At 40.7% G+C, this 17638-nt stretch overlaps 2 protein-coding genes across 5 annotated transcripts in view; both read left to right on the plus strand.

The window, feature by feature from the left end:
• Positions 1-557: 557 nt before the first annotated feature.
• dazl (deleted in azoospermia like) lies at positions 558-15462 on the plus strand. 2 transcript variants are annotated; one of them, NM_001104799.1, is given in 10 exon segments: positions 597-705; positions 4949-5071; positions 5933-6024; positions 6132-6183; positions 6265-6331; positions 6697-6836; positions 7073-7153; positions 11710-11760; positions 13318-13388; positions 14511-15462. In NM_001104799.1, coding segments are annotated over 9 exon segments (654 nt in total). In that variant the 5' UTR covers positions 597-702; the 3' UTR covers positions 13363-13388; positions 14511-15462.
• A 311-nt stretch (positions 15463-15773) lies between these two features.
• Positions 15774-17638, plus strand: part of LOC101171344 (raftlin) — a 30678-nt gene continuing 28813 nt past the window's right edge. The window contains exon 1 of one of the 3 annotated variants that reach the window (XM_023959817.1): positions 15774-16165. The gene's annotated coding sequence lies outside the window, so the exon portion shown is untranslated. The remainder of the gene's footprint in view (positions 16166-17638) is intronic. The other 2 variants (XM_023959818.1, XM_023959815.1) reach the window with 2 other exon arrangements.

A 17638-nucleotide genomic window follows, 5' to 3' on the forward strand; every position in this document is an offset into this window, starting at 1 on the left:
ATATTAGTGTGTTTGAATGATGGAACAATTGAGCAAAACTGATCAGAATTGACATCCATACATATTGTGTGTCCTTCTGTGCTTTTCAGTGAGTATTTATTTAACTTTTGTTTCTTACACTAACCATTTAACGTTTTCAATTACAAAAAAATTGACAAAATCTGAAAGAAATACACATATTGGTCAGCAAACAACATCTTTAATTAATCCAGCACACAAATAAACATGTGGGCTAGTTGCATCATGTTAATTTAAAAATAAATAAATAATTGTCAAAACACAAAAAAACTTTCATGTTTTTTCCAAACAAATAAGCTTATGAAAATAATTTAACAACTCATAAATGTTTTGTCACACCACATAAGATGATTGAATTTTCCTGTTTGCTAAAAAATAAAAATAAAAAAAGTACTTTGAAATGCCTCCGTGTAAAAAAAGTTAATATTAATAAAAGCAAATTAAAACTGATAAATATACTAATTAATTAGGAGTTGCCTTTCTTCTGGAATAAATTACATTTTAAAAGAAGAGTGCGTCCTCCCGGTCCTCCCTGGTTGACCATGCAGTGGATCTGTCTCGGCGGAGTGGGGTCACGCCGGACGTGATGGGCGTGGTTTCGGATCATTCTCGATTGCTGAGCAGAGCCTTGAAGATCCGCGGCTTGGGTTTCTGGCCAAATTCTTGGTTTTAATCATTTTAGAAATGGTAAGTTTTTCTGTTATTTTATGTGCGTGTACGAGATGTTTATTTACTGAGAATGTTGTTGCGTTAATTTGCGTTTTGTGTCAAGTAATTGGTGCGATCGCGCTTAGCTTGAGGTGAACTAGCGGGAAGACTCGATGAAAATGGCGCCGAGTATGATAGAGGCCAACGTCGGTTCAACTTCAGCCGGATCACTTCTACAGCTAAAATATCAACCGATTTCTCAAGGACTTTCAGTGTTTTCGTGTTTACAGCGTTTGGACTAAAGTAAAGTTTTAAGTAAATCGTGGAATTTTTTCACGGGGTCTATTATAGTTGGCTACTTAACGTAATGTCGCTAAAACTTTTAAGCTAACATTCACGTGTCTGCTTGCCTTGCTTTAGCAAATACATACGGAATCGTATTACGGGGGATTTTTGTTTCGTTTCTGATATTTTTAAGAACTAAAACAGGCTGGGAACTAACCTCATCTGCTCCTGAAATAAAACGATAAGATGACCTCTAAGTTGAAAACTCATGTGTCCGTGTCACAGACTTGATCCGTTTTGTTTACACTAGTGGCGGCCACGTGCACGTTGGGTCTGCTGGCAGCAGGGGATTGTGGGATGCGATCCCCTGGTCAAAATAGGGCTGAGCATGGCATGGGTGTTTTTTTTTTTTTTTTTTGCCCACGTTTCTTTTCATATGGCTGTTTTGTTGTTCCACCCTTAGTTAATTCTTCCTGTTATGTTTGTTTCTTTTTGTTGCACTATGAGTGTGGAAGGGGGAGAGGGTGATGACCCATGTGCAATGTTCAGTGTTGTGAGTCCAAAATAAATGGGCTTGAAGCCTCGTCCTCTCTGAGACTGTTCGGAGTGGGGTGGTGTATGAGAGACGGACAGCTCTCCAGCGCAGCCACTTGAATGACAGCTCGGCTTTCATTTACCCCGCTATGAGTGACTTATTAGCGGGGTCGTTACAATAGCACCATTCTGATTTGTTCTTACTTACTGTGTTAACCTCAAACATTACAGAGAGACCCCCCACCACCACCACCACACACAAACGCGCTGTGACAATATATTGAGGAAGTATCTATAAAAAAATGTGTAAATATACCTAAAATAGTATCTTTTAACATTAACAAATAAAAAAAAGGAATGTAAATCCACTTTCAACAAATATTAACTTTATTTAGCCACACAGAAGCCCTGTTCTAGTCTTAAACAGAAAAGAAGCTTAAAGTGCCTGAAATAAAAATTCGTTATTTAAACTAGAAACATTTTGACCAACTGACCCATTTGATGCTGAGAAAAATAATTCAATCAATAAATAATATTAAATGTAAATTGTTCTGAAACATTAACACAGCAGCACCAATACATTTAACGTTTTTAGTCTGAAGAAATAAGTCAAAAAAACATTGTGCTGATTTTTCCTTTTTCTAAATGATGATTGTTTATTTATCATCTCAAAAAGTGCAGCAGTTTACTTCACTACCTGCTTTATTTCTGTCAAATACTGACACCAACTAAACGACAGGCAGACAAAGAATACATTTATGGAAAACAAAGACACGTCATCAAAATGTCTTCAATACTTAATAAAAAATGACATTATTAGTATGAGCTAAGTCATCTAAAGCAGTGTTTTTCAACCAGTGTGCCGCGGCACACTAGTGTGCCGTGGGAGATGGTCAAGTGTGCCGTGGAAAATTGCCCTCATTAACTGATCTAAAAACATTTCCCATCTCCAGGATTTCAGCTCTGTGTTCATCCAAACAGGCCCTGATAAAACACTGAGGAGTTAGGAATATAAAAGATCGTAAAATACTTTTTCTTTGCGTTTATTTTATTTTATTAAAGACATTTTGATAAGAATGACCGTACCGCGATTCAGCTGCAGCTCCGGCTGTATTTGGGAAAAGTCCCGTCCCTTTGACTGTCTCCACCAATCATTCTTGAGGGGCTTAATCACATGTCATCAGTCTGACCAATCAGAAGTGGTTAAAGTCTTCACTTCCTTGTCCCGATTTAGCTCGTAAAGTCGCTCAGTTCTAACAAAAATACCAGCTAAAGCTCGTCTTTAGCGCTGTAGCTTTCCACAGAATCCGGTATCAGACCGTGGAACAAGTGAACAAAACAATGAAGCTCCGAAAACCGATCTCCGGCCGTTTTATGCACTACATCTCCCATGATGCATTGGGTTGTGAGAGTGACAGGGCACAAGGAGATCTGTCGTTAGACGTCTTGAAACCAACGAACACACATCAAACTATTTTTAAATCTTCTAACTTAACTTTTATTGAATCTTTTAGAAAAAAACAGCTGCAGTTTCCAGCTTTTTCTGCAACAATTATCTCCAAAATGCATGTGAGATTGTGGAGGGGCTGTAGATCAATACAGACTATGAGTTTATCCTTTTTTTTTTTAATTTTTGGATGCTGGTGTGCCGCGGGATTTTTTTTTAAGGTTAAAGTGTGCCGTGGCTCAGAAAAGGTTGAAAAACACTGATCTAAAGGCACGCCATGATCCTGGTATTGGGCAACAGGCAGCGCTTGCAGCTCTCTTCGTGCCCCGTTTCACCTGGCAACCTGAGCCCACACTACCCCTCCCCTTTCGTTCTCACACACGTGTGACAGGAGAGCAGCTGCACGGACGGGGATTCACAGGTTTCAGGCTGTCATAAACTCTGCGATTTAACAGACAATAGGAATAGTGGCGCAGATTTTTTTCCCAAGCACTGAGCCGCTGTCACCACCACCCCCACGTTTCCCCCACGTTTAATTTGTGCAGCCGACAATTGCCCGTGTTCCCTGTGCCTAAAACCGCCACTACCGCGCGCCCCCCCTGGCATCGCACCATGCCCCCCCACACACACACACTATTTGAGATGCACTGATTTAGAGTTACAACTTAAAATCTGTGATCGCAACTGCTCAAATGTGCTTCTGCGTGTGCTCGAATCTGTGTCCGAAAATGGAAGGGGGGGGGGGGGGGGTTAGAGGAGGCGGAGTCAACCAATCAGAGCGCAGCACGCAGAGGATTTGGTAAAGTTAGAAAGATCTTCACAGATTAAGACTTCCTGCTTCAATAACTCTTCTGATAAACGTTCAAATGTGACAGCAAGTCTCTCAGTCATTTTGCATTGACACAGAGTGAACTACAAATGCATTTCTGAAGAAAAATGTCAGTTTTTTCCTGCATTTTAATGAGAAATGATTTCTTTGTGCTTTAAATGCAGACATGCAGCGAGACGGCGGCCAACGTACCGTCAGCAGGAAAATCCTGTTTCTTGTAGCAGGACAACAGGGTCAGGGCTATTGAGCACCTTTATTATAAATCAGCAGAAGATTTTTACACACAGATGCAGGTTTTTGGTGTGTCACATTCTATATTACAAGTTCTCAGATCATATCTACAAGTGTGTTCTTTTTGGACCATATTTACCTTCATAGTTTCTCAGTGACTGACCGTAAATAGTCTCTAAAACATCACAAGTTCTCATTTCTGTTAAAACAAACTCCACAGAAATCCCTAATATAATGTTTTTTCTCATATAGAGTGAACCCACATGTTTGAGTAACGGAAATTAGGACTAGGCCTACAACTATTGGAGTCCTAAAAAAATTAGGGAGAAATCGGAAAAAATTTTAGTGAATGCAAAGACAATTAAAGCAAATTTCAGATTGACTAACAAAAAAATAAACCGTTCACCCTGGTCAATATTTAGTACTTCCCCAATGTTTTGCTCTGTAACTAGGAAGAACAAAACAGACTGGTGATATTGTGATAAGCACATAAACCAAACGGATCATGTCTATGACAAATTATGGCTTTTCAACGTGTCATTGCAGATCAACTTGTACTTTTTATGAGCAGATGAGGTTGGTTCCCCGCCTGTTTGTAGCTCTTTGCTTTTTTAGTTCTTTAAAATATTAGAACAAAAATTACGGAAAGGTTTGAACAAAGATTCTCTGTATTTTATTTTTTTTAATACATGTAAAATGACACCCGTTTGAAAAAAGTTCAATTTAATGGAATACGCTTACAAAATATTGTGATTTACATTTCATAAAAACCTTATAACTCGGTTCAGTGGTTGGCTATTGCTCAGCACATGGTTTGTTTGACTAACTATTTCAACTTCATCTTTTCCAAAGCGTAAAGCTCTGTGAATTGTGGGAAATTTGTACTTTAGCGGGGTTATTGTGAGGTTTTACTTTAACATTTAAAACTAACCCTAATTCTTTTTCTCTCCTTGAAGGATCTGAACAGACCCAGAAGTATTAATCAGACAGTCTCTCCCTATAAGTTGGCTAATGGATTCATTTTGCCTGAGGGCAAACTGACGCCCAACAGCCTTTTTGTTGGAGGGATCGACATGAAGGTCAGTTTGGTTTCACTCAAAGTTACATGTATTCTGCATGTAATACTGTAGTAAATGAACAAAGATACTTTCTTTTTTTTAAACAGAAAACAGTTGTTTGTGGAAATGCTCACATCTTTGCTTAGAAAGGGAATCACCTACCTGCAAATTTTATTTAAACTTCTGTTGGATTTATATGAAAAGTAAAAAAAACAAAAAACACAGCACCCAAAACATTTTACTCCCATTATCTCATTAAAAATGTATTTAGTTATTTATCTATTTTATTTATTTCAAGCATTGTAGTCAAAGCAATAATGTACACAGATTTATCAAGCTCATTACAGAAATGCTGAAGTGCACAAATAAAAGAAAAAGACAATAAAACAGACAAAAAAGACACTTAAATCTCATATGCTAAATTTAATATAGTAATCATTAACTAAAGTCATGTAGAGCTTGATTTATTGCTTGAAGGAGTGGGACGAAGGGAGCCTATATAAAAATAATATTCCAAATAAGTGAGCTTGTGCTTACATGTGCTTTTTAAGACCTTTTCTTTTTTTTTTTGCTTTTCGACTTTATCATAAATAAACTGTGAAAATTTAAGAAATAGTGATAATTAGAAACTCACATTTAGGATTGAAAACAGTTATACCAGTTATTGCAGGAAAATTCAGTTAAAACTTAAAGGAAATATAAAGTACTAACGAGGAAAAACTCATCCAGCAAACTGGGCTGAGAACATTTCTACAAAAAAAACAAATGCCTCAGTTTCTCCTCTGAGGCTTTTTGTAATTTCAGAAAAGGCATTCACATGCTAAAATATTCCAAAAGGTTTTAGTTGAATTGAATTGTTTTGTATGCTATTGACCTTTTCAGGTGGATGAAAATGAAATAAAGGAGTTCTTTGCCAGATATGGTTCCGTCAGGGAAGTAAAGATCATCAGGTACCGCGGTGGGCTCTGCAAAGGGTGAGTGTTGCTGTCACTATATGCTGCTTTTTTTGTCTAATGAAGGATAGGAATGTCTTAAATGTCAACCTGGTTTGCCAACTATGTTGAAAAATGTGTCTTTTCAGATACGGGTTCGTGTACTTCAATGAAGATGTAGACATTCAGTCAATCATTGAGGTCAGTGGATGTCTGTAATGTTTTCTTTTACCAAGATGTAAAGGCTGACCATCACTCGTTAATTGTGTTTCTTTTCTATAGCAACAAATCATTTTTATGGGTCGGAAACTGAAGCTGGGCCCTGCTATTTTGAAAGAAAAGAGGCCTCGTAAGTCTTTTTTTGTTTGTTTCTGTTTTGGTTATACTGTCAGAATGTGTTACCATTAGACTCATCCTCTGGATTAGGTGTGATTTTGCATGTTTATTGCACAGGTGTTTTTAACTATTTATGATATTTTTTACATGCAGATTTGCCTTTCCCCCCATAGCCACTGGACATGTAATCTTTGATATTCATTTTTTATTCACAGAAAATGCTCAGACCTTAACCCTGACGTAATCTCTTACTGTATAAACCAAAATCTTCCTGGCCAATTCAGTCCTTTTTAAAGCAAGCTTTTAAAATTCAAGGTTTTGGATTGAATCGTTTTGGGCATGACTTACTGATCATTTGTCTGTTTTGTTCCCATTTAGGGTCTATTCCGCCTGGCTTTGTTGGCAATGGTGCCTGGATGAATCCCACCCAGTACTTTTACTGTGCTTGCTGTCCCCCTTTAGGAGGAGGGGTGACACAACCCTCACCCATTGTCAGTGGAGGCACTCCATATAATCAGGTAGCCCTGGTGTTTTTGGAAGTTTACTTTGATGGTTTTGGTCCTAAAACCCTTGGATGCGTATTAGCATTAGTATGTGCATTATGTGTATTTTAAATCTGTATGTTTGTGAGATAATCAAAGCGTGCCACTTTTTATAAGAGTTTTTTTGTTAGCATGATATGATGAATTTCTTTCTAGCTAGTTTTCATCTCAGGTCCCACCCTTTTTAAAGTATTTTTTGACCTTCTTTGCAGCCGTATTCATACTCCAACTTTGGTGGGATAGTGATTCCACAGATGCCAGTGAGCTATCCTCAGAACGCCTACACTTACCAGGTAATTTAGCTCAAACTTGTCCTTCTATCTACTTTTTGTAGATACAGTTACAAAAAGAGAAAAAGCTACCGTAGTTCACATTGGGAGGCTTGTACAGTGAGGCAAGAAAGTATTTACTCAGCCAACAATTGTGCAAGTTCTCCCACTTAAAAAGATAAGAGGTCTGTAATTTTCATCATAGGTTTATCTCATCTATGAGAGACAAAACGAGAAAAAACATACAGAAATTCTCATTGTCTGATTTTTAAAGAATGTACTTAAAAATTATGATGGAAATAAGTATTTTGTCAGTAAGAAAAGTTCAATTCAATACTTTGTTATATACTCTTTGTTGGCAATGACATCAGCCAAAGGTTTTCTGTAAGTCTTCACAAGTTTTTACAAACTGTTGCTGGTATTTTGGCCCATTCCTCCATGCAGATCTCCTCTAAAGCGGTGATGTTTTGGGGCTTTCGCTGGGCAACACACTTTCAGCTCCCTCCAAAGATTTTCTATGGGGTTGAGATCTGGAGACTGGCTGGGCCACTCCAGGACCTTGAAATGCTTCTTATGAAGCCACTCCTTCAATAGCAGTGTGGTTGGGATTTCTGTCATGCTGAAAGACCCAGCCATGTTTCATCTTCAGTGCTCTTGCTGATGGAAGGAGGTTTTACTTCAAATCTGATGATACACTGTCCCATTCATTCTTTCCTTTACACGGATAAGTTGTCTTGGTCCCTTTGCTGAAAACAGCCCCAAATTGTAATGTTTCCACCCCCATGCTTTACAGTAGGGATGGTCTTCTTGGGATGCAACTCTGCATTCTTTCTCCTCCAAACATGATGAGTAGAGCTCTTATCAAAAAGTTCTATCTTGGTTTCATCTGACCATAGGACATTCTCCCAATCCTCTACTGGATCATCCAAATGTTCTCTAGCAAACTTTAGGGGGAAACGTCTGGCAAACAGGTGACATGAATACAGGTAATGAGTGGAGGACAGAGGATCCTCTTACAGAAGAAGCTACAGGTCTGTGAGAGCCAGAAATGTTGTTTGTAGGTGGCCAAATACTTATTTTCCATCATAATTTACAAATTAATTTTTTAAAAATGACACAATGTGGTTTTCTGGATTTTTTCCTCTCCTTTTGTCTCTCATAGTGGAGGAATAATGAACATTACAGGCCTCTCATCTTTTTAAGTGGGAGAACTGTGACAATAGCCTTGTTTACATGGGCAAAAGTAATCGGAAAGAACGCCTGATCGGAAAGCAAATGCGTCATGTAAACGCGCCGTTCGGAATACTCTGCCCCGGTCAGACTCGTTCGGATCAAAATTTCTTTCCGATCGAGATAGGTGGGTTATACTGATCGTTTATCCAATCGTGGAGCATGTAAACAGTCATTCCGATCGTGTGTCACTGCTGCTCTGGGTTACGTCATGCATAGATGGTGTTTCGCTGAGAGAAAGCTTTGGAGCGCATACGGGACCGACCAGCTGCTCTGCGGACGCTCCGCTCTCGCCCCGCTGGCTCTCCCCTCTCTTACACCCCTCACGAGGGAGATGCGGGGCAGGAGCGCTTCGTGCCCCCCGACGCTCACTCGGTCCACTGGCACCCGAGTGAGCAGAGCAGCCGGATTAATAATTTTGTGTCTGAGGAGGGGAGAATGCTTTTTTACGTGTGCGGTTTGTTGTTTTGTTATGTGTGGGAGAATTCAGACTGCGAGCTGTCCCGCCGCTTTGGGTTAGCGGCTGCAGGACTCAAGAGAGCCGCCAGCTCACGCAGCGAGTTTGGGGAAGCAGAAATAAATGTTGCTCAATCCTTAGAAACTGCTCAAACAATGACGTGGATTTGTGTTTCCAGTTGTGTCCCGACAAAATTTGTTATTCCCAGACATTTACGTGCAGCCAAGATACAGATTGCTGGGTTTCATGGTCCAGGATTTTGTCCATCAGGCTAATGTTGTTAGCCTGTGTTTATAGCCTGTCCCAACCCTTCTTCCAGCACTGATCACACGGATTAAATAAAATGATGAGCGAACAGGCGCTTCATACTATTCATGACATTAATAAAAGCACGTTTGGAAGATCGTCTCGTATATTACCGAGCTGCTGCATAAAATAAATGTCTGTGGCAGCTGTTTGTTTAGAACGGGACCTATTTCCTCATCCGGGAGTTTTTAGCACTACTGCGCATGCCCAAATGATTCATTCCGACCGAAAGTGTGAGCCATGGGAACGTTTGTTCTAATCGGAAAAAGGTTTTCTGACCCCATGTGCACGGGTGAATTTTAACCCAATCATTGATCCGATCAAGATATTCTGCCCATGTAACCGCGGCTATTGTTTCTGCAGACAAGTTCAACAGTCAATCGGGAGATGGAACACACAAAAATGCCTTAATGTTGTCAAATAAAAGCATGCAGATTTGCACAGAAAAAAAATCAGTGAAACAGCGTTTTGACTGCAACATTTGAACTTCATTCATGTTGTTTAGCTTGTGTGATTTGCTTTGCTGTTAGAGGCACATTTGTGGGATGGTTATGTGAAAGCCCATAGCTTTTATTCATTTGTTTTTTTTTTTCTGGTTGAAGCTAGGGTTGGACGAAGTCCCTTAAATTGGCAGTTGACGATGTCTGCAGTAAACCATCGGGATGGACGATGATATCGTGGGGGGGTTAATTTTTCGTTATTATATAATTATTATTCGTTATTTTACTTAATTACTTCATTTATTTTATTTCCCAACTAATGAATCATCCGCGATGATCCAGTATAAACTGAGGGAAGTGACTTTAACAAAAAAACAAAAATGACAAACAAAATAGAAAAGAAGTAGTCCGCTCCTGCACTTGATTAGTCAAGTGGACCGGTGGACTGAGCGACCGTGTCTCTGAGCAGACGGACTTTGTGTTTGAGGGGAAGGGGGGATGCTTTGTAACGTGTGCGCTACGTGTGGGAGACTGTGGACTGCGATCCGTCCCGCAGCTCTACGTGAACGAGCTACCGAACTCAGGAGAACCGGGTCTTCCGGTAGAAGTGTGTGTCCAGGCAGAGCTCGGACCGTCGGCTCACACAGCGGCTTTGGGGCGGTGTGTGTGAGCTGTTCAAAGCAGAAATCTCGCTCAGTCCTTAGAAACCTTTCAAACAATCACGTGGATTTGTGTTTCCAGTCGTGTCCCGACAAAATAAAGGCTGATGTTGTTCCCACATATTTACGTTCAGCCAAGATGCAGATTGCAGCGTTTCCCGCATGGATTTTGTGCTCATCAAAGGCTAAATGTTGTTAGCGCGTGTTAAGGCCCGTACACACCGGGACGAATTTCGCGCGCGATATTCGCCGACGTTTCACGCCTCGTGACTAAACAAAGGGCACCAATGAGAGTGTGCACACCGTCGCAAAAAAACGCCACGCGTCAAGGCGTCAAAAAAAAAAAAACGCCTCGTTTTTTTTTTTTTGTCGCGTCGAAATCTATTTGACCAATGAGAACGCCGCTTTTGCTCACGTGTCTGGAGCTTCTGAAGTTACAGTAAAACACCACTTGGGGGCGCTCAAACACAAAACTGCCTTGCTGAGCACACATACCAGCGAAGAAGATAGACGCCGAGTTGCATCTACACAGCCGCGAAGAAATAATGACGGACATCCTAAAATATCCCCGAACCAAGCACCAGTTGGTTCGGGTGCTTGAAATATTCATGTTTTCTTTGTATGATTCTGACAAGCGCGTAAATACTTGCTCTCTTCTTCTGAGGGAAAAGCGAGTTTAAGAAGCGTAAAGTTGCGCAGCGCCAATTTGTGTACAGGAGTATTTCTGTTTACATTAAGCGCCATCTAATGTCAGGGAATGAAATTGCATGTTCGCTCGGCTCATCGTCAGCGAAAATCGCCTGGGTGTGAACACAAAAAACGTGGCGAAAAACGCTGGCGAATAACGCCTGGCGAATATTCGTCCCGGTGTGTACGGGCCTTTAGCCTCTCCTAGCCCTGGCTGCCTTCCTCCGGCTTCGTTCTTCCACAAAAAAAGCACTGACCACACGGATTCAAATTAAAATGATGAGCAAACAGGCGCTTCATAATAACCGTAAAATTAATAAAAGCACGTTTAGAAGATCATCTAGGATATTACGGAGCTGCCAGATATCTATGCATGCCTCTCAGCAGAACTCATTTCTTTTTCCGGTATTTCAAACACTACTGCACATGTGCGAATGATTTAATCCGACCGAAAGTGTGACCCATTTGAACGATGGTTATAATCGGAAAAAGATTTTCTGGGCCCATGTGCACGGTTGAATTCTAATCTGACCATTGATCCGATCAAGATATTTTGCACATGTAACCGCGGCTTATGGTGTCGAGTCGCAGCGTGGCGGGGGCGTGGCATTACAATAGTGTCTTTCCATCGTGATGTCAGTCAGCCATCGCGATGGATGATTCCATCGTCCATCGTCACAACCTTAGTTGAAGCTTGCATATGTTCATCTGCCAGCAAGCTAATCTTTTCAAAACTAAGTCTGGTATTGATTTTGAGCCCTCTGTGTGTAAGCTAACTCATCTTTTACACCCCACACACAGTACAGCACACCAGCATGGACCCCAGACCAGCGGACACACCCTTTACATCAGGTAAACAAACACTTAATGACTATATGTGCTAATTAATTATACACACGCAAACTTACACCTTTTTGCATAAAAAGAAAAACGAACTTCCAAATATCTGCAAACCAGCAATCATTGTTGGCATTCTTGTTTTTTAGATTTTGAAACAAATGTGTCCATTTCCAATTATGTCTATGAAAAAGTCAAACTCAATATTCTGTTCTTGCAGGTATTTTTTCAGACTGCAGTCTACATTTGTACCACTAGATGGTGTTGTCTGACAACAACAAATCTTTATTTAGTTTGCAGTGTTTTTTTTTTATTCTACCTGTTCCCTGTTAATTGCATATATGCATATTTGTATAGTGCGTTCCAAATTATAATGCAAATGATATTTTTCTATGATTTTTTTTAAATATTCAATGCAAACAACAGCATCATTTTCAAGTCAGTAATCATTTGAATATACATTAAATGTTATTGAACAAACCTCCTAAATATAACAGTACATTCTTTTTCAAAAATAAAAACTTTAAAATGCACTTTTCCACACAATCCGCTTATTTTGTAGCAGCTTCACTAGTCTTGCATCCATTAAACCTTTTTGAGTTTTGGGGGAGTTTTTCTGCTTGAATTTCTTAACAGGATGTCAGAAAAGCCTCCCAGAGCTGCTGTTTGGATGTGAACACCTCCCGACCTCAGATATTTTGCTTGAGGATGCTTCAAAGGTTCTCAATAGGGTTAAGGTCAGGGGAGGATGTGGGCCACACCACCAGTTTCTCTCATTTTATGCCCATAGAAGCCAATGATGTACAGTCATGCCATGCTGCATAAGGTGGTGAATTGTCAAGCATGAAGATGACTTTGCTACGGGAAACATGGTTTTTTATCTACCACTGGAGAAATTGATCAGTCAGAAACTCCACATAACTTTTCAGAGGTCATTTTCACACCTTCAGGGACCACACCAGCTCTATCCCTGTGATTTCAGCCCAAAACATGACTCCGCCCCCTCCTTGCTGACGTCATAGCCTTGTTGGGACATGGTGGCCAACCACTACTCTATCCATCTGAACCATCTATGATTGCACATCATTCATCAGTGAACAAGACTATTTGAAAATGAGTCTTCATGTATGTCTGGGCCCACTGCAGCCGTTTCAGCTTGTGGGTGCTGTTAGAGGTTGGTTGAATAGAAGGTTGACGTATAACTACCAGCTGCTGGAGGATCCTACACCTAAATGTTTGTGGGACTCCAGAGAAACCAGCAGCTTCAAATATGTGCTTGCTGTGGTATTATATTCACTGCTTTCTTCATCTGATGCATTTTTCTGTCAGAAACGTTCCTTATTCTGCCTTTATCTGAGGAACCCCTGTGTCTTCTGAATCAGCCACACATCTTTTGATAGTACAAGGATCATGCTTGTCAGTGATCCAAAGAGCCCTTAGACACAATATCATCCATGAGTTTAATTAAAAAACAAAGAATTGTATTTTGTTGACACTTAAATACAATTTGCATAATGATTTGGAACGCACTGTAAAATATTTTCTCAAAGTGGAGTATTTTCTTTTCTGCAGAGCTTTGTGGACTGTGGGGTCCAGACTATGCGAACGGTGCTGTAGTAGCAGCCTCTGGGCTCCTGTTCTAGGTAAAACCATCACATTAGGTTTCAGCTTCTCACTAAGAACAGCATTGTTGGTTACAGACCCTTTCACCTTACATCACTGATTATTAGAGGTGTGTATTTTTCCCTGTCCATGATTCGGTATGCATCTCAATTAGGGGTGTGACGATAACCTCATCACCACACGTTTTTTTTTTCTTTTCTTTTGAAAGTTCTGTATATGATTGGAACTATAATAAACACATTCATCTTTGCAGATAATTTACTTTTTCTGCTAGTCCTGTGTTCAGACTTCAAGGGCTTCTGGGGGAAACCTTTTATTACTGTTTTCCTTGAACATTATCATAACGTAATTATACGACACCAAGTTTTCATATATATTAGAATGGATCTGTAAAAAAAAAAAGGAAGATTCACGAGACTTGTACCACTTTAACATTTCACACCAAGCCTCTTCCAACTGTAGGTACAGTTAGTGGGTTAGCATTTTTGTAGCGACAGTCCAGTGTGAACACGTTATGCTAAAAGCGTGTTCAAAAACCCGCATTCAGTGCATTCTTGAACGTGCCACACATACGGCATTAGTAGCATACAGCAAAGGTTTTATGCTACATTCACACCAGACGCAATCCGTGCGTCCAATTCCTGTCTGCTGCCTCTCCTGACGCGCGTCAACTTTACAGCCAGACGCCCTGGCCGCAGAGCAACCGCCAACGTTTTTCTGGACTTCACTTGTTAGTCCAGGGTGTATCCCAGTAACCAGGACAGCCTCCGGTAACGCCGTGGCCCCACCGGGATAAGTAAATGAATGGAAATTTAGGAAATCCTCGCATCGAGTGGCCATATTGGATTCATTTTTCTACCCTTTGATCAAGTCACTGAGAACGCCGAGTCCCCAAAGCTGAGTCCCTGATCTCGCCACGCCTGACACCCAAATCGCGCCGCAGGACCTCAGATCGCGTCTGTATAATGACTTGACATTGAAACTCGATGCCCCTGACTGGTGTCTGGTGTGAACGCAGCTTTAGATATTTGTTTTAATGGCCAGTTTTGTGGTAGGCCCTCTTAGATTAGAATCTTTGAAAGAGTGACTAGATTAAGAAGAAAAAAAAGTGTGATTATTTACATATTTCATTTTTTCCACAGGTGTTTTTTATTTAAAGGAGTCGGATACTTAAAAATGCCACCTTGAGGTTCTGGACATCAGGAACCCAGCTCTTCTGGTGGTTTTCAGAATACCTTCATCATCCTCACCTCAAAACTTCAAGAGCCATTTTAGCACCAGCTTTTTTTTTTTTTTTTTTCCCACTTCATCAAAGATTGTACCAACCACAACAAAGGATCACTTTCTTTTGAGACAAAAGATGAAAAGACTTTTAAGCTCACTTTTGTGCTTATTTATATTTTATATATGTTTTTTCTGGATTTATTATAAAAGTTTCTTTGGTTTGGGTATTAATAATATAAAGGTTCTCTGTACATATGTGTGTATATTGTAACAAAACCTTGACTGCAATTTTGTTTTCATTTCAAAGCATCACTTTAGGTCAAACGTTCCTTCACTTTGTACCGTCATAAGCTTTAATACCATTTAAAACTATGATTATTTTAAAGCACTGTTGGTTTTTGTACTTGATTGGGTTTCACCTCATTGTTATTTGGGTTCTTAGTTGGTCTACTGGTTCCAGACGTTCAGAGACCGCCACAGCTAAACTTTGGGTTTCAGCACTCAAATCAATTGAATTTTGGAGGAATGAGAAGCTTTCTGTAGTGAAGGAATAAGGGAGATGTTTTTCTTTTTTTCACATCACTGTAGTTCACTGTACATCCATTACACTGTCTCGTCTTTTAATGCAGAAGCACAACTTGGAGGATTTTAGATGAAAACCTTACATGTCGGAATAACTTTTAGATGCAGTGAGGTGTTATAGAGGATGCACAGTTTATGTCTCCAAACCACATGGATGCAGTTTTTAATTGGCACTGTCTTTGAGGTAAATGGAAGCAATTGTGTCAAGATATTTGTTGAGAGCCTGAGCATTGTTTGTTTTTGTTGTGTAGGCTTTCTGTTGAATAAAGGTTGGAATTTGTATTTTCATTTTGAACTCCTCATTTCGTCCATAAGAGGAAGCTGGTTGGGTCACATTTGAGGTGTTGATCTCCAAGGTGGGCAAAGCGGTCCAGATTTTGTCTGGCGGCGGGATGGGATTGGCCCACTTCGCCTGGCAACAAGCCCATCATCTTCTGGTCCCAGCTTTGTTTTTGTCACAGTCTGATGGTGTCCCCAGAGAGCCCTCTTCAAGCCCTTGACCAGACCCCACACCCTCCTACCAGTCAGACGTTTCTGAATTATTAATCTGCCCGGGTAGCACCTTATTAAATATACATTTTTATAAGGTGGTGCAAACTAACTTAATTTGGTAAGTGGGTTGGAGGGAGACCATGTTCAAATTCTCCAAACTTTATTCATATATGTTAACGTTCTCAGTTCCATGAGGTTGTGGTCTTCTTCCAGAAATTTTCCAAGCCTCTGATAGGGTCTGAGCTTTTCCTAGAGCGCTCCAGGCTGAGGAAGAGGAGGGAGAGGAGCGCGTAAACCGCCCCTCTGCTTCTTCTACACTCCGCTCACGACAGGAGATCCGCGCGCGCGTCGATCGTCACGAGCGTGTAGTTTGTGAATGAAGGATTCACATATTCCTGTCGGTGGGTCTTGTCTGTCAGGTTGTTGTCTTTGCGCAGCAGCCGCGAGAAGAGACGGACGCAGAGCTGAACGCGAGGCTTGACCGGTGCCAGCTTTATTGGTAAGTTTACGCAGTTATGGAAATGTGATGAACACTCATTTAGAAGATTTTAATGAGATTAGAATGACACTAGAATAGATTATAGTTTGACTTTGCTTTTGCGCGCCACGTGCGTCTGGAAAATGTTTTTTTTTTTTGGAAGAATTAGTATTGTTTAATGCTGGAATTACGCACCAGAAGTCTGTGGATGCAGAGTAACACTCACTGTGGACAAACGAACGTTGATGTAAACTCCAGATATGCTGATGGAGTGAACCCAACCAAGCGCACGTGTTTGTGCTGCGCTCAGACCGAACCATGTGTCATTTTTTTCCCGCTGCAACAGCAGCTAAACCCACGTGCTGAGGATGAAAAAGGGAAATCCAGTGCAATTTCAAGCAAGGCTGCCCCTGGGTAATTCGTGGGACATCATTTAGTGACAGAGCTGAGTGGCCACTAATCATCCAGACATCACTGGCGACTGACACCCACTCTGTTATTCAGATCACCAGTGATTCCTGCTTTCTATTAATCACAACTGAAGGGAAAATCTCAAGACTTGCGCGCAAACCTATAATCCAGCCTTCTTTTGTTCATAAACTGTTCTGTTTAGTGAAATATAAGTTGAGCAAGAAGCTGTGAAAGGACCAATACATCAATGTCATAATTAGTTTCCATCCTCCCCATGCAGCCTCATTAAAACACAGTATGAGGTGACTACTTTGTTGCTTTGAGGAGTCCCACCTCCCTGCAGGCGGCTTGACATGCTCCCACTCTGCTCAGACTGTCTTTCTCTCCATTTCCTCCTCCTTATGTCTTTCTCCTGATCCTTCTGCTCTCCTTTTTACTCTTGATCACCAGCAGCATCTTCATTTGAGACGGAGTTGAATCCGGTGGGAGGGAAGCCACATCTGAATTTCAAATGTATAAAAATACGTGTAGTGGATGGAAGAGCTTAAACACTTTTCTTTTTCAACTCAAAAATGAAACACTTACACATTATGTCTGAATGATCCCCTTTTATGTAACTACAATCATTACTTGTGCATTTTGTTGAAGTAAATACAAAACAATATTTTATTTCATGAGGCACCAGCCCTCCTCATTTGCTTTTGAGCACAAAAATACATCTTTTTTTAAATTGAAATAAAACTAGTGCTAAAGTGATCCCTCCTACAGTAAAGAAAGGTTTACCTAAAGGGCCCTGATCATGCCAAATCCACTTTTTGAGCTTTTATAGTGTTCATTCCTCACAAAAAACAACCCCAAAGCGGTATTTTCATCCGTTCACGCATTTCTGAGTATTACTCGAAAAACCTGCGCTCTGAGCACCAGCCCCTCCCAACCCACGAAAACGGGCGGGTTCTCACCTTGTGATGTAGATAAGTGAGACCTGCCCTTCCAGGAAGAGTCTGTACTGTCAGCACGGCCCCCAGGCTAACACAGACACGCCCACTTTCTCCACAGAGGTATCGGTAATCGGCTAAACTCTTT

Source organism: Oryzias latipes, chromosome 11, assembly GCF_002234675.1.
Source record: "Oryzias latipes chromosome 11, ASM223467v1".
Lineage (NCBI taxonomy): Eukaryota > Metazoa > Chordata > Actinopteri > Beloniformes > Adrianichthyidae > Oryzias > Oryzias latipes.